The sequence below is a fragment of the Scyliorhinus torazame genome, chromosome 10 (genome assembly GCF_047496885.1).
Source record: "Scyliorhinus torazame isolate Kashiwa2021f chromosome 10, sScyTor2.1, whole genome shotgun sequence".
Classification (NCBI taxonomy): Eukaryota; Metazoa; Chordata; class Chondrichthyes; order Carcharhiniformes; family Scyliorhinidae; genus Scyliorhinus; species Scyliorhinus torazame.
Genome location: NC_092716.1, coordinates 147,184,853 through 147,208,449, shown reverse-complemented (window position 1 = coordinate 147,208,449; position 23,597 = coordinate 147,184,853). Strand labels below are relative to the sequence as shown.

General features: G+C 54.4%; 1 protein-coding gene across 1 annotated transcript in view; it reads left to right on the top strand.

The window, feature by feature from the left end:
- Positions 1-23,597, top strand: part of LOC140430269 (uncharacterized) — a 144,547-nt gene that overhangs the window by 57,957 nt on the left and 62,993 nt on the right. The window contains exons 2-3 of the mRNA XM_072517693.1: positions 5,430-5,541; positions 6,664-6,669. Of these exons, the coding sequence (XP_072373794.1) occupies positions 5,430-5,541; positions 6,664-6,669 (118 nt within the window). The remainder of the gene's footprint in view (positions 1-5,429; positions 5,542-6,663; positions 6,670-23,597) is intronic.

Sequence of the window (23,597 nt, the reverse complement as noted above, 5' to 3'; positions counted from 1 at the left end):
CCATCAACAGGTTTACCCAGCTGAACGCGTACCCTCTCCCCCGCATATCCGACCTGGTAAACAGGATCGCGCATTACAAGGTCTTCTCCACGGTGGATCTTAAGTCCGCCTACCACCAGCTCCCCATCCGCACTAGTGACCGCAAATACACTGCCTTCGAGGCAGATGGGCGGCTCTATCACTTCTTAAGGGTTCCCTTCGGTGTTACTAACGGGGTCTCGGTCTTCCAGCGCGAGATGGACCAAATGGTTGACCGGTACGGTTTATGGGCAACATTCCCGTATCTCGATAATGTCACCATCTGCGTCCACGACCAGCAGGACCACGACACCAACCTCCGAAAATTCCTCCAGACCGCAAAGATCCTTAACCTTACATACAACACCGACCGCCTAGCCATCCTTGGCTACGTATTGCGAAATGGAGTTATAGGCCCCGACCCTGAGTGCATGCGCCCCCTTATGGAGTTACCCCTCCCTCACTGCTCCAAGGCCCTGAAGCGCTGCCTAGGGTTTTTCAGTTACTATGCCCAGTGGGACCCCAACTATGTGGACAAGGCCCGTCCCCTGATCCAATCCACAGCTTTTCCCCTGTCGATAGAGGCCCGCCAGGCCTTCAGCCGCATCAAAATGGACATTGTAAAGGCCACGATGCACGCCACGATGCACGATGCCTCCCCTTCCAGGTCGAGAGCGACGTGTCTGACGTAGCTCTGGCGGCCACCCTCAACCAAGCGGGCAGACCTGTGGCCTTCTTCTCATGTACCCTCCATGCTTCCGAAATCCGCCACTCCTCAGTCGAAAAGGAGGCCCAGACCATAGTAGAAGCTGTGCGACATTGGAGGCATTACCTGGCCAGCAGGAGATTCACTATCCTCACTGACCAACGGTCAGTTGCTTTCATGTTCGATAATGCACAGCGGGGCAAGATAAAAAACGATAAGATCTTGCGGTGAAGGATCGAACTCTCCACCTACAACTACGAGATCTTGCATCATCCCGGGAAGCCAAACGAGCCTCCTGATGCCCTGTTCCGCAGCACATGTGTCCCCCCACAAGTGGACCGCCTCCGAGCCCTCCACGAGGGCCTCTGCCACACGGGGGTCATCCGCTTTTTCCACTTTATCAAGACCCGCAACCTGCCCTCCTCCATCGAGGAGGTCAGGACAGCCACCAGGGACTGCCATATCTGCGCGGAGTGCAAACCGCACTTCTACCGGCCAGAGAAAGCGCACCTGATAAAGGCTTCCCATCCCTTTGAACGCCTCAGCATGGACTTCAAAGGCCCCCTCCCCTCCACCGACCGCAACACGTACTTCGTGAACGTGATTGACGAGTACTCCTGGTTGCCATTCGCCATCCCCTGCCCCGACATGACCGCAACCACCGTCATCAAGGCCCTCCATAGCATCTTTGCACTGTTCGGGTTCCCCGCTTACATGCATAGTGATAGGGGATCCTCCTTTCTGAGCGACGAACTGCATCAATTCCTGCTCAGCAAGGGCATCGCCTCGAGCAGGACGACCAGATACGACCCCCGGGGTAACGGACAGGTAGAGAGGGAGAACGGAACGGTCTGGAAGACCGTCCTACTGGCCCTACGGTCCAGGAATCTCCCAGTCTCCCGCTGGCAGGAAGTCCTCCCAGATGCCCTCCACTCCATCCGGTCACTGCTTTGTACCACAACTAACCAGACACCTCACGAACATCTCCTTGTCTTCCCCAGGAAGTCCTCTCCTGGGACCTCGCTCCCGACCTGGCTGGCAGCTCCCGGACCCATCCTGCTCTGAAAACACGTGCGGGCGCGCATGTCGGACCCGTTGGTCGAGAGGGTCCATGGTCTCCACGCTAACCCCCAGTACGCTTGCCGTACTCCGATGGCCGACAAGATACAGTCTCCCTACGAGACCTGGTGCCCGCCGGAGCCCCACGCACACCCCAGCCACCAGTCCCACCCTCCCTTCCACCAGTGCACCTTACAGGAGGATCGGTCCTTCCGCCAGCCCCGTTTAGGCCCCTCCACCCACCAATGTACCCCACAGACGCTCCCTTCCCAGGTCAATCGTTTTCCCCACCAGCGCCGTCTAAGGGTGTCGAAGCTGTCACAGAGATCAAGGCCACGTTCCCGGAGTCACAGACGCCCGAGCCTCCACCGGAGTCACCACCGAAGCTTCGACGATCACAGAGGACGACCAGGGCCCCCGATCGACTGATTGCTTCATTTTAAAGTGTACAGCTAATTATGAATCATGAATTGTAAATAGTTAATAGTTACAAAACGCCCGACGGAGGTATTACGGTGCCTCCATAATTATAATTCTACCACGTTACCGTGTTGTAGTATCAAGCCACCACCCCCGCCGGACTGCTTTTTAACAGGGGGTGAATGTGGTAGTCTGTGTAGAGGTATTACGGTACCTGGTAATGCTGGAACACCATTGGTAGATATTGTATGCTTCCTATTGGTCAAGCTGTATGGTAGCTCCGCCCTGCCAGGCGGGGTATAAGAGCCCGTGCCGCCCCAGCAGCCTTCATTCTGTACCTGAGCTGCTGGGGGAAACATCTAGCTTATTAAAGCCTTCAGTTGGACTACAACCTCGCTTTAGTGGTCGTTTAAAGAGCTAGGGCGAAATTCTCCCCCAACGGCGGGATGTCCGCTGACTGGCGCCAAAGAAGGCGCCAATCAGACGGGCATCGCGCCGGCCCAAAGGTGCGGAATGCTCCGCATCTTTCGCGGCCTAGCCCCAACATTGAGGGGCGAGGCCGACGCCGGAGGGATTTCCGCCCCGCCAGCTGGCGGAAATGGCGTTTGTTTCCCCGCCAGCTGGCGCGGAAATGCGGCGCATGCGCGGGAGCGTCAGCGGCTGCTGTCAGTTTCCCAGCGCATGCGCGGGAGCGTCTGCGACCGTTGTCAGTTTCCCGCGCATGCGCAGTGGGGAGAGTCTCTTCCGCCTCCGCCATGGTGGAGGCCGTAGCGGAGGCGGAAGGGAAAGAGTGCCCCCACGGCACAGGCCCGCCCGCGGATCGGTGGGCCCCGATCGCGGGCCAGGCCACCGTGGGGGCACCCCCCGGGGTCAGATCGCCCCGCGCCCCCCCCCAGGACCCCGGAGTCCGCCCACGCCGCCTGGTCCCGCCGGTAAATACCAGGTTTGATTTACGTCGGCGGGACAGGCAATTCCTGGGCGGGACTTCGGCCCATCCGGGCCGGAGAATTGAACGGGGGGTCCCGCCAACCGGCGTGGCCCGATTCCCGCCCCCGCCCAATCTCCGAGAGCGGAGACTTCGGCGGGGGCGGGATTCACGGCGGCCAACGGCCATTCTCCGACCCGGCGGGGGGGTCGGAGAATGACGCCCCTAATTTTTCAAGTCCAGGTGACCCTTTGTCAAAGCTATACCAATTGCCTTGGGATAGGTATGTGACGAGAGTTGGCTCAGGCTGATTGGGTGAATAGATCAAAACGTATAGCAGTAAATATACAGTACAAAGCATTAATAAAAATAATTCAAGTGTTCAAAAATACATTGAGAATTGAGAGTGTTTTAGCAACCATTAAAGGGCGCTCACAAAGTTACCAAAAGGAAAGAATTAGAATGAGAGTAAACCAGCCATGAATATAAAATCAGATATATGGGGTGGGATTCTCCTGTCCGCCAGCCACGTGTTCCTCGGTGGTGCACCCTCATTGGCAGTGGGGTTCTCCGTTCCCGCCACCTACCAATGGGATTTCCCACTGTGGCCACTCCAAGCCGCCGGGTAACCTGAGAGTGTGGGTGCGCTGACGGCACAACAGAGAATCACGCCGATGGAGAATCTCATCCACGATATTTTAGAAGTATAACAGGAGGATGGCTAAAGTGAACATTGATCCCTTTCAGGCAGAGACTTGGGGCTGGATTCTCCGATCCCTGACGCTGAAATTGCATTCAGCGACGGTGCGGAGAATCCCCAATGACACCAAAATCGGGGGGTGGCGCTGCTTTCTCGATGCTCCAGCCCCTGAAAAGCGGCATACTCCAGGTCATTGCCTGAGGCCCGCCCCGCGATGCTCCATCCCGACTGGCCGGGTTCCCGACGGCGTGGAACACGTGTGGTCTCACCCGTCGTAAACTCAGTGTGGTGGCTGGGGGCTCAGTCCAGCACTGCCACAGTCGGGGCAGGGCTGATCTGCGGGCAGGGGGGGGGGGGGGTCTGGGGCACGCGAGCGGCCGAAGGAAGGAGACTATTTTTGTGGTCCGGGTCTGCGGGCTGCGTCCACCATGAAGCACAGTGTGGCTGCTGAGGGCGCTGGTGTACGCATGCGCCGCCACAGACCCGGCATTGCTCCGGGCCATATTGGCAGCTAGAGCTGGGAGCTGCTCATCCCCCCGGAACAGGGAATCGGTGGCCGTTTTGCTCCAGTTTACCTGGTGTAAAACACCACCATTTTCACTCCGGCTTGGGGACTTGAATAATCATGGAGAATGAGGAAATGGCAGAGTTCTTGAAGAAATAGTTGTATTCACAGTCGAATACACAAATTACATACTGGGAATAGAGGGTGTCCAAGAGGCTAATAAGCGTGAGGAACTTAAAGAAAAGGTATTGGAGAAGCCTTAAGCAGAAAAAGTTGACAAATCCTCACGACCTGACACCCGACAGCCAATCATTCTACAACAAGGAGGCTGGAGAGATTGTGGATGCATTGATTATGATTTTCAAAAATTCCATAGATTCTAGATTGACCCCAGTGGTTTGGAACTTTGCAATTGTAACTCTGCATTTCAAGAAATGAGGGATGGCGAAAATCAGAAACTATATCCTGACATGGAGATAATGCTGGAACATATTATTGAGGAAACATTAAAGCAAGTAGAAATTCTTAGTATGATCCGGCAAAGTCAATGTGGATTCACGAAAGGGAAATCATGCTTGACTAATTTATTTGAGTTTTGATGAGGATGTAACTTGTAGGGTAGGTAAGGGGGAACCAGTTAAATACTTACATTTCCAGAAGAAATTCAAGCAAATTGCCGCACTAAAGGTTAATACACAAAGGTCTCCTTGGGTTGGGCATTGTAAAAGGATAGAGATTGGTGAATGGACAGGAAGCGGAAATTAGAATAAAAGGGACACTTTCAAGTCGGCAGATTGTAACTACAGGAGTGCTGTAAGGAGCAGTGCTGGGGCCTCAGCCATCTACATTCCACATGAATGACTTTGACAAAGAGACTGAGAGTAATATATCTACATTTGCTGATTTTACACAATTAGGCAGGAATGTAAGCTGTGAGGACACAAGGCTTCTTCAAGAGATGTAAACAGCTTGAAAGAGTGGGGTACAAGGTTGCAAATGGAGTCTAATGTGGGGAAGTATGAGGTTGTTCACTTTGGTACTAAGGATAGAAAAGTAGAGTCTTTTTTAAAAGGTGTGAACATTTTTAATGTTAAAGATCAAAGAGACTTGGGTGTATTATACAAGGAACTCGAAAAGTCTGCAGGTATAACAATCAACGAAAAAATCAATGGCATGTTCATCTTTCTTGCAAGCTTAAGGAGGTCTTGGTACAATTGAACAAAACTTTTGTGAAACCAGTTTGTGCCAGGTTTTAGTCTCTTATATTTGAGGATGGATATATTTGCCTTAGAGATGGTAGAATAAATGGTCACTAGATTAGTTCCTGGGTGAGATAGACGTTGTATTATGAGAGGCTGAGTAAACTGGATATATACTCTCTGCAGTTTGGCAAAATTATGTCATTAGAACTGTTATGAGGTTATGGAACACAGGAACAGGGGTAGACCATTTGGCCCTTTGAGCCAATTAAATAAATTTCAAGGCCCAGCCTCCACTACTTTCTGGGAAGGGAATTCCACACATAAATGACTCTTTGGGAGAAAATGTTTCTGCTCGTATCTGTCTCAAAAAGGAGACCTCGGGGGCGGGTTTCCCCATCCCGCTGCACCCGTTTCCTGCTGCGATGAGCCCCCACCGTCAGCGGGATCCTCTGTCCCGGCATCCGGCCAATGGAGCTTCTCATTGTGGGCACCCCCACGCAGTTGCAAAATCCGCCTGTGAAGTGGAGGATCCTGCCGACGGAGAATTCCGCCCTTATTTAAAAAAAATATCCCCTCATTTTAGGCTCCTCCACAAACTAAAAACTTTCCAGATAGCCACACTATCAAGTCCCCTCAGGGTCTTATATGTTTTAATAAGATCACATTTCATTCTTCTAAATTCCAATGGGTATGGGCCTTAGAGAAAATGCTGGAAAATCTCAGCAGGTCTGGAAGCATCTGTCGAGAGAGAAAAGGGCTAATGTTTCGAGTCCAGGTGACCCTTTGTCAAAGCTATAGGCTAACCTGTTCAACCTTTCTTCATAAGACAAACCATTCATCCCAGGAATGAGTCCAGTGAACATTCTCTGAACTGCTTCAAAAGAAATAATGGTCAGGCTGTTCAGAACGGTGGGGTTTCCATCATGCCATCCAAACAGTCGGCAAGACGCTTTGATTTCATGTTGCAATGAGTGTTAAATGGCTGCAGATGCAACTTCCACCCCTCACTCGGGCAGAAGTCCAGTCATTGCTTGGCCAGCAGCTCTCCAAACCCTGAAGCACTAGAAGCTGCAATGCACAGGGTTGGGACTGTATGCAGTCCCTTGTGCCTAAATCCTCTAATTTCAGGAAAAGGTAAGTTTGGAGGAGTTTCAAAGTTGGGACAGGAAAAAGTTCTGTGGGGGTTGGACAGTTGGGGATTAGATTGTTATAAGAGTGTCATAGCCCCCACGAGGACCACAGAAAATGATGGAAAATCTCAGCAGGTCTAGCAGCATCTGTGGAGAGAGAAACAATATTAACATTGAGTCCAAGTGACTTCTTCAGAACTTTGTCTACATCAAAACATTGTCTACTTCAATAATAACTGGAGAAGGGTCAATTGTATTTTAGAGGAGGTATTTGTGGCATGGTGCATTAAAAAAGGAGTCTGCACCTAGTACAATCAAAACAGTAAAATATATAGTTCAGTAATAACCGAGAAAGGGTCAATTATGATGTATTTCGAGGCATAGTGCTGCGTTCCACAGGATTGAATTTGGGAGGTACCCACAGATGCGCTGGGGAATCTCTTGGAAGTTCCCAGATAAGCATTTGCACGGCAGCTGTCAAGAATCACTAACTTCACCTGGACAATTATGCTGTGCTGTGAACCATGCAACAAAGTAATTTAAATTGGCCAGGGTTACGCTAATAATTACTCAGAAAAAGTCAGAAGAAATAAAACCTCTTCTAATTCTTATGAACTATCTTAAATACCCAGACTTGATCCCTGCACAGGCTTCTCAAACACCCCACCTAATCACAACCCCAATGTGATTTTCCAACTCCCATAGGATCCCCCATCCACACAGAACTCCCCCACCTCCCAACTCGCAGGCTGGACTCACATCCACAACCCAACCCAGTCCAACTAAACCGTCTCCGCCCCCCCCCCCCATCCCCCGTCCCCCCACCCCGTCCCCCACCATCCACATGTAACAAGTAGGCTTACATTAACACTGCAATGAAGTTACTGTGAAAATCCCTAGTCACCACACTCCAGTGCCTGTTCAGATACACTGAGGGAGAATTCAGAATGTCCAAATTACCTAACATCACGGGCGTCATTCTCCGACCCCCCAGCGGGTGGGAGAATGGCCGTTGGCCGCTGTGAATCCCGCCCCCGCCGGTTGACAAAGTCTCCGAAGGGAGAAAAGTCGGCGGGGCGTTAATGGCGCCGCTGACGTCGGAGAATGGCATGGGTCTGCGCAAGGCAGCCGATTTTCGGCCTGCCGATATTCTCCCTTCCGGATGGGCCGAAGTCCCGTCGACGTGATGACCGTTCACGTCGACGTAAATCAAACCTCCTTTTCATCGGCGTGAACCTGTGCTCCAGGTTCACGCCGACCAGCGTGGAGGTGAGTGACGGCCTGGGGGGTTGGCCGCTGGGCAGGCGATAGAGTGGCCGCAGTCTGAATGTGTGGGGAGAGGTGTGTCTCGGGTTGTGTGTGTGTGTGTGCGGCGGGGGGGGGGGTGGTTAGAGTGGGCTGGGCTCCGGGGGAGTGCCGGGAGGGGGGTCCGTGCCGGGGAGGAGGATGGGGGGTCCGTGCCGGGGAGGAGGTTGGGGTCCGTGCCGGGGAGGAGGATGGGGGGGGTCCGTGCCGGGGAGGGGGATGGGGGGTCCGTGCCGGGGAGGGGGATGGAAGGTTGGGGTCCGTGCCGGGGAGTGGGATGGGGGGGTCCGTGCCGGGGAGGGGGATGGGGGGTCCGTGCCGGGGAGGAGGTTGGGGTCCTCGCCGGGGAGGAGGATGGAGGGGTCCGTGCCGGGGAGGAGGATGGGGGGTCCGTGCCGGGGAGGAGGATGGGAGGTTGGGGTCCGTGCCGGGGAGGGGGATGGGTGGGGGGGGGGGGGGTCCGTGCCGGGGAGGGGGATGGGGGTTCCGTGCCGGGGAGGAGGTTGGGGTCCGTGCCGGGGAGGAGGATGGGGGGGTCCGTGCCGGGGAGGGGGATGGGGGGTCTGTGCCGGGGAGGAGGATGGGGGGGCAAGTGAGTTGGTCCACCTGGCCAGGTGCCAGCCTCCAACAGTTGGACCCATGCGGTCTATGCCACCTGGCTGGGGGGAAGGAAGGGATATGGGCAATGATGACATGTCGTTGTTCCCCCCCCCCACAACCAGGCCGTCATGTTTTCCGATCATCCAGCGATGTTGGCCGCCGTGGCGGCAGCCGCTAATGTCCATGTTGCCCTGGATGAGGAGGAGGAGGAGGAGCGTGCCAGAGAGGCGGCGCAGGCTGCCGCAGAGGGGCAGGCGGCAGCCGCCCAGGCTGGAGGGACACCTGACCAACAGGACGAGGAGGGGGAGAAGAACGTTGCGGCCCCACGGCAACGGAGGCACCCGAGGGCGCCCCGTGTGTACCGGCCCCGGCAGTCATACCAGGACCTCACGGACCGGGAATGCAGGAGGAGACTCCGGATGAGGCGGGAAACCGTGGCACACATCTGCCACCTGCTGGCACACCTGCCACCGCGTGGCACTGGCGGGGGACACCCTCTCCCCGTGTCCGTCAAGGTTACGGTTGCCCTGAACTTTTATGCAACGGAGTCATTCCAGGCACCGAGTGGGGACCTGTCCGGCATATCGCAGACATCGGTGCATCGGTGCATCCGGGCAGTGACAGACGCCCATCTATGCCATTGTGGACCGCTACATCCGCTTCCCTGTGGACCGGGCCAGCCAAGATGCCCAGGCCGTGGGCTTCCCTGCCGTGGCCGGGTTCCCCATGGTCCAGGGCGCGATCGATGGGATGCACGTCGCCGTGCGGCCACCTGCAGATAACAGGGCCGTCTTCACCAATAGGAAGGGGACCTATTCGATGAACATACAGGTGGTCTGCAACCACCGCATGATGATCCTGCACATCTGCGCCCATTAGCCAGGCAGTGTACACGACTCATACGTGTTGTCGCGGTCATCCATCCCCGGCATGTACGAGGGACGCCATCCCCGGCTGAGGGGCTGGTTGCTGGGCGACAGGGGCTACCCATTGCGATCGTGGCTGATGACGCCTGTACGGAGGCCACGCAATGAGGCGGAGAACCGCTACAATGATGCCCATGTAGCGACAAGGGGAGTGATAGAGAGGTGCTTTGGCGTGCTGAAGATGCGTTTCAGGTACCTGGACCTCTCTGGGGGCGTCCTCCAGTATTGGTCAGATAGGGTCGGCCGCATCATTGTGGTGTGCTGCGTCCTGCACAACATAGCCCAACAGAGGGGCGATGTGCCGCAGGCAGAGGAGGGCGGAGTGGAGGAGCAGCAGGAAGAGGCGCAGTCCTCCCCAGATGAGGGGGATGGGGGCAATGGTCAGGGCAGACGGGCTAGACACAGGCGGGTGGCTGTCCACCGTTACCGGCTGGCCCAGCGGGCACGGGACAGACTGATAGCCGCCCGCTTCACTGACTAGATGGGCGTGGGAATCGGGTAGTATGGCCACAGACCGCACACCATGGCAACAGCCGACCACCCACACCCCCCACCCAACCACCCACCCAGCACCCTCACCCCCCTCCCCAACCCCACCCACCCCACCGGCATGCACCCCCCCCCCATTGCCGATCCACCTGCGTTACAACGGCCGGGCTCACACAGTTGTGGGTGGACGCGTGTCTATTGGAGGCCATGGAGGATGATGACAACCCGCCCTGCGGTGAGCTCCTGGCTCCACATCGTTGGACTATGTCTGACCCATGGCCACAGTACCACCATCCACCCGGACCATCCCTGCATGCGGCTGTGACACTGCAGCGCACGGTCCCGTCCTCTGCCCGGGGGGATGTTGATGGCGGGCCAGGGGGAAGGGGGCAGACTCACCTGGGGCTGAGGTAAGACCACCCCTCACACACACACTTGCGCTTAATGTACATGACACCCCCGCACGCTTTGGACAGAGCACAAAGGCAGCTTCTGTAGGTGTAACATTGACTTCAATAACCAAAGGAGTTCATGCACGCGCCCTCGCCCCTAAAACTCATCTGTGCCCTGCACCCGTGCCAACTTACTCAGTGTCTAATTGTTTGGCCTTACGGGCCCTTTGACTACGTCTACGTGGTTCCCCAGACGGTACAGCAGAACTGGAGGTGGACTCCTGTGATTCCTGCCCTCTGACACTGGATCCCTTTGGCGGCCGTTTCCTGGGGCGTCCTGGCCTAGATGCGACTGGGATGGCGAGCTGCCAGCCTGTCCTGCCCGTTGCCCACCCGATGCACCTGGGACGGAAGGGGGGGAGTCCGAGGTGTTGCGGTGTTCCGGGACCTCCCCTACAGGGGGAGCCGGGACGGACCACACCACCTCCTCCTCCCTCGGGGTGCCCGATGGCCCCCAGGCCTCTACATGGGTGGGGGATGTAAACGGACTGGCCATCCGACGCCCCCCCGACATCTGGCGCTGCCAGTCCTGGAGGCCCGTGCTGGTATCGTCAGGGGTCTGCAGGTTTGTAGCCATGGAGCCCAGGGGGTTGGCAAACCCTGTCTGTGACAGTGCGACGCCGGCTCGCACATGGCCACTGGCGCCGATGCCCTCAGCGATGGCCTGCAGAGACTGGGCCATGGCCTGCAGAGACTGGGCTATTGACTGCTGAGACTGGGCCATGGCGTTGAGCGCCTCTGCCATCTGGCGCTGGCACTGGCTCATGGCCTCCTGTGAGAGGGCAGCCATGTCCTGGGCCACAGACGCCGCCTGCACGGAAAGCCCCAGGCCTCACAAACCGTTCCCCATGTCTGACACCGTCGCACCCATTGCCTCCATCGCGGACGCCACCCGTGCGGTGTTGGCCTGGGTGGCACGCATGACCGGCACCACTTCCAGCTCCTGGACGCGGGTGGACTCCTCCACCTGCGACTGCAGCCGCCGCAAGCCGGCCGTCACCCTCTTCGCTCGTCTCCGGGTCGGTGGTTGCATCGGATCTATGGGTGGGTGTGGTAACTCCAGGAACCCGGGATCCACCTGGGCGGCAGATGTTCGCTTGGGCCGGGCTGTCCTCCGACCGCCCGGCACCTCTGCTGCTCCTACCTCCACCTGCTGTACCGGGACGGCTGTGTTGTGCGCACCAGTGAGTGTACCAGACGCCTCATCACTAAAGTGCCCAACCGAGGTGAGTGTTTCTGCGATGGTGGAGGGTGTTGGTGACAGCAGTGGCGTTGTGTCGTGCTATTCGTCCCACTCTGAGTCCATGGCACTTTAGGGTGGGGGTTCGTCTCCACCCATCCACTCTGAGTCACTGTCCGGTATTTCGTCTACCTGGGCAGTGCTGTCCTGGCTCGGATGTGACGGGGGCCTGTGGCTGCCCCCCTCGTCGCTGGGTGGCACACGCCTGCCTCGTCGCTCCCGCACGTGACGGGGGTGTCGTCTCCCTGTTGCTCCAGGTCTCTCCGTCTCCCGTGGTGTGCGAGGGGCATCCTGCGGGCATCGCATGCCAGAGGGTCCGGGTCTCTCCGTCTCCCGTGGCCTCCGAGGGGCATCCTGCGGGCATCGCATGCCGGAGGGTCCGGGTCTCTCCGTCTCCCGTGGCCTCCGAGGGGCATCCTGCGGGCGTCGCATGCCGGAGGGTCCAGGTCTCTCCGTCTCCCGTGGCCTCCGAGGGGCATCCTGCGGGCGTCGCATGCCGGAGGGTCCGGGTCTCTCCGTCTCCCATGGCCTCCGAGGGGCATCCTGCGGGCGGTCTGCATCTGCGGGGATGGGTGCCTCGACGTTTGCTCCTGCGATACACAATGAAGCATGCATGGTTAGACACGCAGGCAGTGATCAGTTGATATGGGGGAGGGGGGATATGGGGGAGGGGGGATATGGGGACGGGCTGTCGGTGGCTCACTTGCTAGTATGCCCCCGACCTCTGCATCAGCAACCTCCCGGTCGCCAGGTCCGCCAGCCAGTTCCAGGGCCCTTTCCTCGTGTTCGGTCAGTGGCCTCTCATCAGCGGGGCCTCCTCCAGTCCTCACATGCTCCCTATTGTTGTGTGCGCGCTTCTCCTGTGGCGGGGGGGTGGGTGGGGGTGGTGGCAGGGGTAAAAGGCAACAGTGTTAGGCAGGTATATGAATGCACGCCATCGGTTGCGCGTGCATTGCAGAGGTTAAGGTTAGGGCTGGATTCACTTGGGGATATGGGGGATATGGTGGAGGGGGGATATGGGGGAGGGGGGTTATGGGGGATACGGGGGAGGGGGGATATGGGAGAGGGGGATATGGGGGACATGGGGGAGGGGGGATATGGGGAGGGGGGATATGGGGAGGGGGATATGGGGGAGGGGGGATATGGGGGAGGGGGGATATGGGGGATATGGGGGAGGGGGGATATGGGGAGGGGGGATATGGGGGATATGGGGAGGGGGGTATGGGGGAGGGGGGATATGGGGGATATGGGGAAGGGGGGATATGGGGGAGGGGGGATATGGGGAGGGGGGATATGGGGGAGGGGGGATATGGCGGAGGGGGGATATGGGGGATATGGGTGAGGGGGATATGGGGAGGGGGGATATGTGGGAGGGGGGATATGGGGAGGGGGGATATGGGGGAGCGGTGACAACCTCTGCCACCTCCCTCCACAGACGCCGGCTGTGGCGTGGGGAAACTCTGCGGCCGTGCCCGGGATACAGGGCGTCCCTCCTCTGCTCCACTGCGTCCAGGAGCGCCTCCACATCCCGTGACTCGAACCTCAGGGCTGAGCGGCGGCCAGCCATCCAGTCGGGTGTTCCGGTTGGGTGGGGGGGAGCAGCGCGTCCTTATGAGCCGTCACACCGTGCGGTGTGTATGACGCTGCACGGTGTGAACCACGTGCGCAAGCGTGGATCCCGTCACGTCGCTGCTAGCCCATTTCGGGCCGGAGACTTTCGACCCATTTTTCCGACGTGACGCAAGTCGGATTTGCGCCTTTTTTTGCGCCGATCGGCGGACTTTGCCCCGATAACAGAGAATTTCGCCCCTGATCTTTCGGAAGAAACCCACGCAGACATGGGGAAAACTTGCAGACTCCACACAGACAGTGACCCAAGCCGGGAATCGAATCTGGGACCCTGGCACTGTGAAGGAACAGTGGTAACCACTGTGCTACCGTGTGCATGGTGGGACACCCATTCCCGCCACTTGCATGGTGAGACACCCCCACTCCTGCCGCACGCATGCTGAGACATCCCCCACTCCTGCCGTATGCATGGTGAGAAACCCACTTCCGTCGCGGGCATCGTGAGACACCCCCCACTCCCGCCGCGTGCATGGTGAGAGACCTCTCACTCCTGCCACACGCATGATGAGATACTCGTCCTGCTGTGCCCATGGTGAGGCATCCCTCACTCCTGCCGCGTGCATGGTGAGACACCCGTCACTCCCTCTGCACACATGGTGAGACACTCCTATCCTGTTGTGCCCATGGTGAGACACCTCCACTTCTGCTGCATGGTGACAGTCAAAGTTATACAACACAGCAAGAGGATCTTTGGCCCATTGTGTCTGCGCTGGCCATCAAGCACCTATCTATGGTGGCACAGTGATTAGCATTGCTGCTTCACAGCACCAGGGACCTGAGTTTGATCCCAACCTTGGGTGACTATGTGGAGTTTGCACTTTCTCCCCGTGTCTGTGTGGGTTTCTTCCGGGTGCTCCGGTTTCCTCCCACAGTCCAAAGATGTGCGGGTTAGGTGGATTGGCCAAGCTAACTTGCCCCTTAGTGTCCAAAGATTTGTAGGTTAGCTGAGGTTACGGGAATAGGCCGGGGGAGTGGGTCTAGGTAGGTTGCTCTTTCAGAGAGTCGGTGCAGTGGGCCTAATGGCCTCCTTGTGTACTGGAGGGATTCCATGATTCTATTCTGATCTCATTTTTCAATACCTGGTCCATAGCCTTATATGATCTGGCATTTCAAGTGTTCATCTAAATGCTTTTTAAATGTTGTGAGGGTTTCTGCCTCTACCACTCTTTAAAGCTGTGAGTTCCAAATTCTCGTGCTGACTATCCTTGATTAATCCTTGCCTCTCCAAATGGAGATTATTTTTTTCCCTCAGTATTTTTTCCAATAATTTTCCTGCTCTGAACCAAAGGGACTCATTAGCCTGTAATTACCTGTTTTTTTCCCTACTTTCCTTCTTGAATAATGATGCCACATTAGCTGTCTTCCATCCTCTCGCACCTCTTTTGGGGAGAGGATTTGAAAATTTACGACAGACTTCTTGCAATCTTGTCCCTTGCCTCACACAGCAACCTTAGATACATTTCAACTGGGCCTGGGGATTTACCAACTTTTAAGTCCTGTAGAACATCCTCCCTCTCAATGCTGATCTGTTCCTCCCTGCTTTCTATACTTACATTGTCCTTTTCATTGTGAACACAGATGCAAAATACTCATTTAATACCTCACCTATGTCTTCAGTTCCACGCGAAGACTGCCACTTTTGCCCCTAATGTGCCCCACTTATCCAGGTTATCCTCATGCCCTTAAAATACTTATAAAACACTTGGGATTTTTCTTTATTTTTCCCACCAGTGTTTTTTCATTCCCACTCTTTGCTCTCTTAATTTCTTTACGTACCCCCTGCACTTTCCATGCTCTTCGAGGGCATTCACTGTTTTGAGCCCCGTGTATCTGCCATAAGCCTCCTTTTATTTCCTTATCCAATCCTGTGTATGCCTTGGCATCTATGGTTCTCTGGACTTTTTAGTCACACCCTTTACCTTTACAGGGGCTTTGTATTTTATTTCCTTTTTGGATGGTTCCCACTGCCCTGATGTGGATTTTTCTAAAAGTAACTACTTCTAGTTCACTTGGCTAGATCCAGTCTTATCCTAATAAAATTGTGCTTCCCCAATTCAGAACCTTTATTTCAGGTCCATCTTTGTCCTTTTCCATAACTACCTTAAATTGTACTGACTTATGGATGCATTTTAAGAATTCTGTCCTCTCTAAGCCTTTCATACTTTGTCTAGCCCAACTAATATTGGAGAAGTTGAAATCTTTACTATTATTACCCTGCGTTCACAGTTTTCTGGGATTTGTCTACATATCTGTTCTTCTATCTCTGCTTTACTGTGTACACTCCCAGGAACATGATTGCCCCCTTTCTGTTTCTCAGTTCCACCCATATGGCCTCAATTGAGTAGCCTGTGAAGATATCATCCCTCCTCACTGCAGGAATTCACTCCTTGATCAATATTGCAACACCACCTCCTCTTTTACAACTCACCCTTTTGCCTGAAGATTCTATACCCTGGAATATTGAGTTGCCAGTCCTGTATCACCCTTTACCATGTCTCTGTTTGAGCAATAATATCACAGTCCTTTGTGTAAATAAATGCCCTCATTTTGTCTGCCTTAACCAGAAGACCATAAGACATCGGAGCAGAGTTAGGCCATTTGGCCGATCAAGTCTGCTCGTAAGACTCCTTGCATTTAAAAAAATGGCATCTAGCCTTGCCATTTTCCCTTGGGCTTTAACACATCCATCTTTGCTCTGTCTTCCAGACTGACTAGGTTTTTCTTCTGTATTTGGCTGTGCCTCACCCCTAACTGTATCTCCACTCTGTAACCCACGCCCCTGAAAAATTGTTTAAACCCCTCCACCTATTCTCACTCTGGCTGTGTCTCACTCAGGTGATGACCGGGATTCTCCAGGGCTGGATGCGAGTCTCAGGATTCACGATGGCCCATCAAATCCTGCATCAGGCCATAAATCGGGATTCATGCCGGGTGTCAAACCTTTTGCAAGTCTCCCAGCCTGCCCTACTGGTCATGACGGGTTTCCCGTCCCATGCTGGTAGGAACATACAAAGTGCTGATCTGCATTCATTTAAATGCTATTATCGGATTAGAAGCCTGATTCAGCTGCTGCCTATGCTACTCCCGCCACCCCCAAGCCGGGAGTCACACAGGTGTGATTTGGTACAAGTATGGAAAAACAGGTTACTGGCATCATAGATTCCGAGAGGAGCAAGGAGGAAAGTGTCTTTCAAATTTTATTCTGGCTTGCAGAGAGGTGTTTGCTTGGTGCCTTGGGGGTAGTGGGGCTCAAATTGGTGACAAGGGCTTGTACCCCCCTTGGGATGGGGGTGCCATGCTGAACCTCCTAATGCTGCTGTTAAAGACCAGTAACTCACTCCTTAGGTGTTACTTTCAGGGACCTGACCAGTAATACTGTTAAATGTTGTCAGTTTCATTGAGAGCTCAAAGGTCTCCAGTTCATGGAGATTTCCCACCACACCCATCTGAAACTCTCACCATTGTATCAGTATTCGAATCAAACAGATGAGCATGATCAGTTGAATCTCAGGATCATTCGGTGCTGGGACACCTCATTGGACTCCTTACATGCACAGTTCCACAGCAGACGAAGCAGGGGATTAGAAGAGCTTGGTTCACACAAATAACAGACGCACCAGTAGCTGCCAAAACCCTCTTTGACACACAGTCTCTGTCAGATTGAAAACGTAACAGTTAAGCCAATCAGCTAAAGCTCCCTTAAGGCTCAGGCAATGTCTCCAAGTCCTGACCGGCAAGACGTGGATAATGGAAAAGTCCATTGACCTCAGACGGGATGTTCCAATCGCCGGGAGAGTGCAGCCAAAGAATCCCACCCATTATGTATCTGAATCACAGGCATGCTCAGGAGACCTGAACTGCTTTCTGACACAACTTTAGCTCCAGATTTCATTGCTGCAAAGTTCCCAACAAAGGCACACATCTCTCGATAACTATCATCTTTAGGCTGTGCTCTCACTTCAGCTTAAGATAGAGCCGCATATCTGCACAGTATGAACATCTCCAACACACAAGCAGCTATCACAGTTCTGGCAAGAAGGCACAAGACTCACTCAATGAGGATACATCCCCCTGCCCCCCCCCCACCCCACCCCCCACCCCCACTGACTCCCTGGGAGACCCAGAAGGGCCACATATCCCATCGCAAACACCGTTTGTTGCGGCCACTGGCTCCTCATTTGAAAGGGGGGGATTGTGAGGATAGAGGTTTTGCACAGGAAAGGGCGGGTGCAACTCAGTGATGGGGACAGAGCTGTGGTGTCAAGTCAATGTCCTGGAAGGGGTTGAGGGGTGAGGGGGTGGGGGGAGAATTAGGCTGCAGATTACTGTTAACATGACAGATCCTTCAGTGGCTGGCCTGCTGTTTGGAGTGTGGCTACTTGACAGGAAGAAGGCTTTGATCATCCACCGGGCATCCTTCCTTGCCTCTGCAAGCACATGTACTCTCTCAGAATCCTGCTAGCCTAGAGCCTCCCATCAATTGTCCATCATCAATACGAATCTAGCTATCCCCCAAGCTCAATATCCAAGCATAGCCCAGGGAAGAGGTAGTCTTAGGCAGGACTTGAGCCTCATGGCAATGAGGCCGCACAGGGCTGTCCACTGTCACCAGAACGTGAGGCTCACCATTGCTGAGGGGGTGAAGGGAAGAGTCACCTCGACCGAAGGTCATTAGGGAACATGGGGCAATGTAAGGGACCTTGCAAGCTACCTGTTGTGGCCAGCAGCTCATCAATACTGCGCTGGGCGACAGGAATGGTGAGGGCTGCTCAGCTGTCATCCGCATGATGAACATAGGAGGTGGGGAGAATGGAGGGTCAAGGGATACATGAACTTGCTGACTGCCTCTCTTTCGTGCTCCACCCTCCCCGTCCACCCCTCACAGATGAGAGTTAGATTTTAGATGCAGCCAGCTATGCTGGCCTCCTACCTGGACATTGCTGCCGTCGCAGATGCACAGTGGTGAAAGCGCCCAGCCAAGACCCTGCACGACAGGAGCCTACCCCAGAACAGCAGGGGCTAGCCAGTGGCGCTCAGTGCTAGATGCCCATCAGGCTGAGGAGGGGGAGGGAAAGCCGCATGTCTATAGTTGGTGCTAGTCCTTCAACAAGTTGCCAGACACCACGTGTTAACGACGACTCCACCTACACAAGGAGAATGTGCAGCATCTGTGCCAGGTGGTGGCTGACCTGGCACCATGCGTGAGAGGAGGATGACACCCACTCATGGGGACATCAAACTAATGGCTGCTCTCAACTTTTATGCCTCTGGACATTTCCAGGGCTCGAGCGGGGATCTGTGCGGGATTTCCCAAACATCTATGCACAGGTGCATCGGCAATGTTATGGATACCCTATGCACCCTGGCATCAGGCCCAACAGGATACTCAGGTCACAGGTTTTGCTGCCATAGCTGGCTTGCCTCAGGTCTTGGTGGCGATTGATGGCACCACCTCGCCCTCAGGGCACCCGCTCAACAGGGGGTGCCTGCCATTAACAGGAAGGAGTTCCACGTCCTGAATGTGCAGTTGATGTACGATCATCGGCTGCACATTATACACAAGGGGCACATGCTATCCAGGCAGCGTGCACAATGCTTTTATCCTGGCACACTCCTGTGACGGTCTTTGCTTTCTGAATGAGGATGGCTTCAAAGTGTAATGTCTCACAAAGAACATCAAGCTATGTATTGAACAAAGCTAATTTATTTACACTACAACTAAAAAGATTACAGATTCACTAAAACTATGATTCTAATTACAGAGCTCCTGATAACACTATTCTCTACCTCGCCGAACATCCTTCTCCCCGAATCAAGAGTATCACGTGATCCCAGTTTATGCGCTTGATCGCCGTCTAGTGGTTGGATGCAGTTACAGTAAATTGTTAATCCTTCATTTTTCTTCAAATATATAATAATAATCTTTGTTGTCACAAACAGGCTTACATTAACACTGCAATGAAGTTACTGGGAAAAGCTCCTAGTCACCACGTTCCGGTCCCTGTTCGGGTACACAGAGGGAGAATTCAGAATGTACAATTCACCTAACAGCACGTCTTTCGGGACTGTGGGAGGAAACCTGACTTTTGAAAATTGTTTTTAAAGTTTGGGTAGCACGGTAGCACAAGTGATTAGCATTGTGGCGTCACAGCGCCAGGGTCCCAGGTTCGATTCCCTGCTGGGTCACTGTCTGTGCGGAGTCTGCAGTTCTCCCCGAGTCTGCGTGAGTTTCCTCCGGGTGCTCAGGTTTCCTTCCACAGTCGAAAGACGTACAGGTTAGCTGGATTGGCCATGATAAATTGCCCTTAGTGACCAAAAAAGGTTAGGAGCGGTTATTGGGTTACAGGGATAGGGTGGAAGTGAGGGCTTAAGTGTGTCGGTGCAGACTCTATGGGCTGAATGGCCTCCTTCTGCACTGTATGTTCTATGTAAACTAGAGGACCCAGAGGAAACCCACGGAGACACGGGGAGAACGTCCAAACTCTACACAGACAGTGACCCAACCCAGAATTGAACCTGGGACCCTGGAGCTGCGAAGCAACAGTGCTTGGACACCATTTTTCTCTCGACCCCCCCTGAATTCTCTCCAAGGCGAGGGGTCAGATTCCACGCTTTGGTTGGTATGGTGTTAAGCACACTGAGATAACACGGGCGGCAACTGGATGCAGCTATGACTGAAATAGCCTCCAGACCTTGAAGTTAGTTCAATTTGATTTATTAACACAGTTAGCACCGTTCTCTGTGAGTTCGACTCTCTGCTAACCTAAGTGTGATCTCTCTGACTGAACCAGACGAGCTCTTAGCCACATGCTGTATGTGGTACGTGATATAAACACTGGAATCACTCTGTAGATGTCCCCAGTGGAAAGAGGCGGAGTGTGAGTGCCTTGTGCCTTTTATGGTGGGAAACCAACCCCAAGTGTTGTGTCTGCTGATTGGTTATGTTCATTAGCTGACTGTCTGTATCTTATTATGTGCATGTCTGCATATCATGACATCTCCCCTTTTGAAATGTTTTTCTGCAGCCTATGTGAAAGTATTTACACGTGTAGGCCGAAAAACGAACGTATTTACATGAGATGGCAGATGGGAACATATGTACATATGAAAACAGGTGTCTAATGTGCGAAAACAGAACATAGCAAACAAAACAAATGTTCATAAGTCCAGTCTCTGGGGTTTGCGTCTGATCCTGGTCGACTGCCGGAGAGGTGGTGGTGGGGACGACGGTGCCTTGATGGGCGTGATTGCAGCCAGACTGGTGGCCTCGTGGTTCGAGATGTCAGGAGGTGGCACAATAACAGATGGAAACAACAAAGAATGTGGTTGTGGGCGGGCAACTGTGCGCAGTGCCCGTCTGTTTCGCCGCACAACAGAGCCATCAACCATATGCACAACGTACGATCGAGGAGCAGCCTGTCGGACAACAACCGCTGGAGCTGACCAGCCTCCATCAGGTAGCGTGATCCGAACAGCATCCGCCAGGGCTAGCACAGGCAAATCGGTGGCATGAGCATCATAGCCCTGCTTTTGCCGGTCCCCGAGTTTCTGCACACTCTGCAGCACCGGGAGGTGATCTAGACCAGGTAAGTGTATGGTCCGCAGGTCCCTGTTCATCAGGAGTTGAGCCGGTGACATGCCAGTAGACAGAGAGGTTGCCCTGTACGCAGGCGTGCAAGGTTGACGTCAAAAGCAGAATCCGCAGCCTTGCAGATGAGCTGCTTCACTATGTGCACCCCTTTCTCAACCTTCCCGTTGGACTGCGGGTAATGTGGGCTGGAAGTGACGTGGGGAAACTGATACAGCTGGGCAAATCTTGACCACCCTTGGTTGCTGAAGCAAGGACTGTTGTCACTCATGACAGTGAGTGGAATACAATGCCTGGAGAACGTCTCCTTATAGGCCTTGATGACAGTCTTGGATGTGAGATCCGACAGCTTCACAACTTCCGGGTAGTTGGAAAAATAATCGATGATGAGCACATAATCACGACCATTGGCATGAAAGAGGTCGATGCCCACCCTGGACCACGGGGAGGTCACAATTTTGTGCTGCTGAAGCGTCTCCTTGCTCTGTGCTGGCTGGAAGCGTTGACAGGTCGGACAGTTGAGGACCATATTTGAGATGTCCTGACTAATCCCAGGCCAGAAGACAGCTTGCCTGGCTCTGCGCCTGCACTTCTCGACACCCAGATGCCCCTCGTGGATTTGCCGGAGCACCAAGCTCTGGAGACTGCGCGGAATGACAATGCGATCCAGCTTAAGGGTACCATCAACCACCGTCACGTCATCCTTCACATTGAAGAATTGAGGGCACTGCCCTTTTTGCCAGCTATTGGTGAGCTGGTGCATGACACGCTGCAGAAGCGGGTCTTTGGCCGTCTCGTCGCGAATGCAGATCACCTTTTCATCCGAGGTCGGGAGGTTGCTGGCCCACAGCTGCACCTGTGATTCAATCTGTTGGACGAATGACGGTGGGTCGGCAGGCAAGCTTATGGAGCGGGACAAGGCATCCGCAATAATGAGCTCCTTTCCAGGCATGTACACGAGCTCAAAGCCATACCGTCTGAGCCTGAGGTGGATGCGCTGCAACCGGGGTGTCATGTCATTCATGTCCTTGTGGATAATGTGGACCAGAGGCCTATGGTCCGTCTCGACGGTGAACGTCGGCAGGCCGTAGACATAATTGTGGAACTTGAGAATTCCAGTAAGAAGGCCCAGGCATTCCTTTTCAATTTGGGCATACCGCTGCTCGGTGGCTGTCATCGCCCACGTGATGCGTAGGTGCCCAGGATGAGGTGTCATCGCGCTGGAGCAACACCGCACCAATGCCGTCCTGGCTCGCATCTGTCGAGATTTTCGTTTCTCTGTCAGGGTCAAATAATGCCAGTACAGGTGCAGCGGTGAGCTTGGCTTTCAGCTCCAACCACTCTGCTTGATGAGCTGCCTGCCACTCAGAGGCAGTAGACCTTTTCACCAGGTGTCTGAGGGCCGTGGTGTGTGAGGCCAGATTTGGGATAAACTTGCCCAATTCTAGGAAACACAGCACTGCCTTTTTGTCTTCAGGGGTCTTCATGGCTTTGATGGCCTTGACCTTGTCTGCATCTGGGTGCACACCCTGCTGAGATATCTGGTCACCCAAGAACTTCAGTGTCGACAGACCAAAGGAACACTTTGCCCTGTTCAGCTTGAGGCTATTGGCATGGACATGGCAGAATACCTGCTGGAGACGAGAGATGTGCTCTTCGGGGGTTGTGGACCAAATGATAACGTCATCCACAAACACACAAACCTTTCAATGCCCTCCATCATCTGCTCCATGATTCTATGGAAGATCTCCGAGGCCGAGACAATGCCGCACAGCATATGATTATAGCAGTACCTGCCAAACGGTGTGATGAAGGTGCAGAGCCTTCTGATGGGAGTCATCCAGCTGGATTTGCCAGAACCTGTGTGATGCATCTAACTTTGTGAAAAACCGGGCGTGTGCCATCTCACTTGTTAGTTCCTCCCGCTTTGGGATGGGGTAGTGTTCCCGCATTATATTCTGGTTGAGATCCTTGGGATCAATACAGATGCGCAGCTCCCCTGAACGCTTTTTTACACAGAACCATCGAGCTGACCCAGTCAGTCGGTTCTGTGACTTTGGAGATGATGCCCTGGTCCTGAAGATCCTCCAACTGCGCCTTCAGGCGCTCCTTCAGTGGAGCCGGGACCCGGCGTGGAGCGTGGACCACAGGCGTGGCATCAGGCCACAGCAGGATCTTGTACCGATATGGCAGAGTGCCCATCCCGTCAAACACATCCGGATACTGAGCGAGGATGTCGTCAATGCCGGCTTGAAGATCCACGTTGAGGGAGGTCATTGTGTAGACCCGCTGCACAAGGTTTAGCTGCTTGCATGCATGTGCGCCGAGCTGGGAGACCCTGTCTGGCTTGACGATTTCAAACCTTAGCCTTACGTGAATGCCCCTGTTGGAGACAAGCAGATGGCAGGATCCCAGTGCCATGATGGCATTGCCATTATAGTCCAGGAGCTGGCAGGCTGCTGGAAGGGGCTTCGGTGGCTTCTTGATGCGGTTGAAATCTGCCTGTGAAAGGAGATTGGCAGAAGCACCTGTGTCCAGCTTGAACTAGATAGAGCATTGATTTACTTGCATCACCGCACGCCATTCGTCCGCAGAATCCACAGTGAGGATGGGCAGGCTCCGTGATGATGTCGGTGAGGCATGTTCACGTGTGGTGATGATGCCCACATGGTAGGGGGACTCCAGGCAATCGTCTTCTGGATC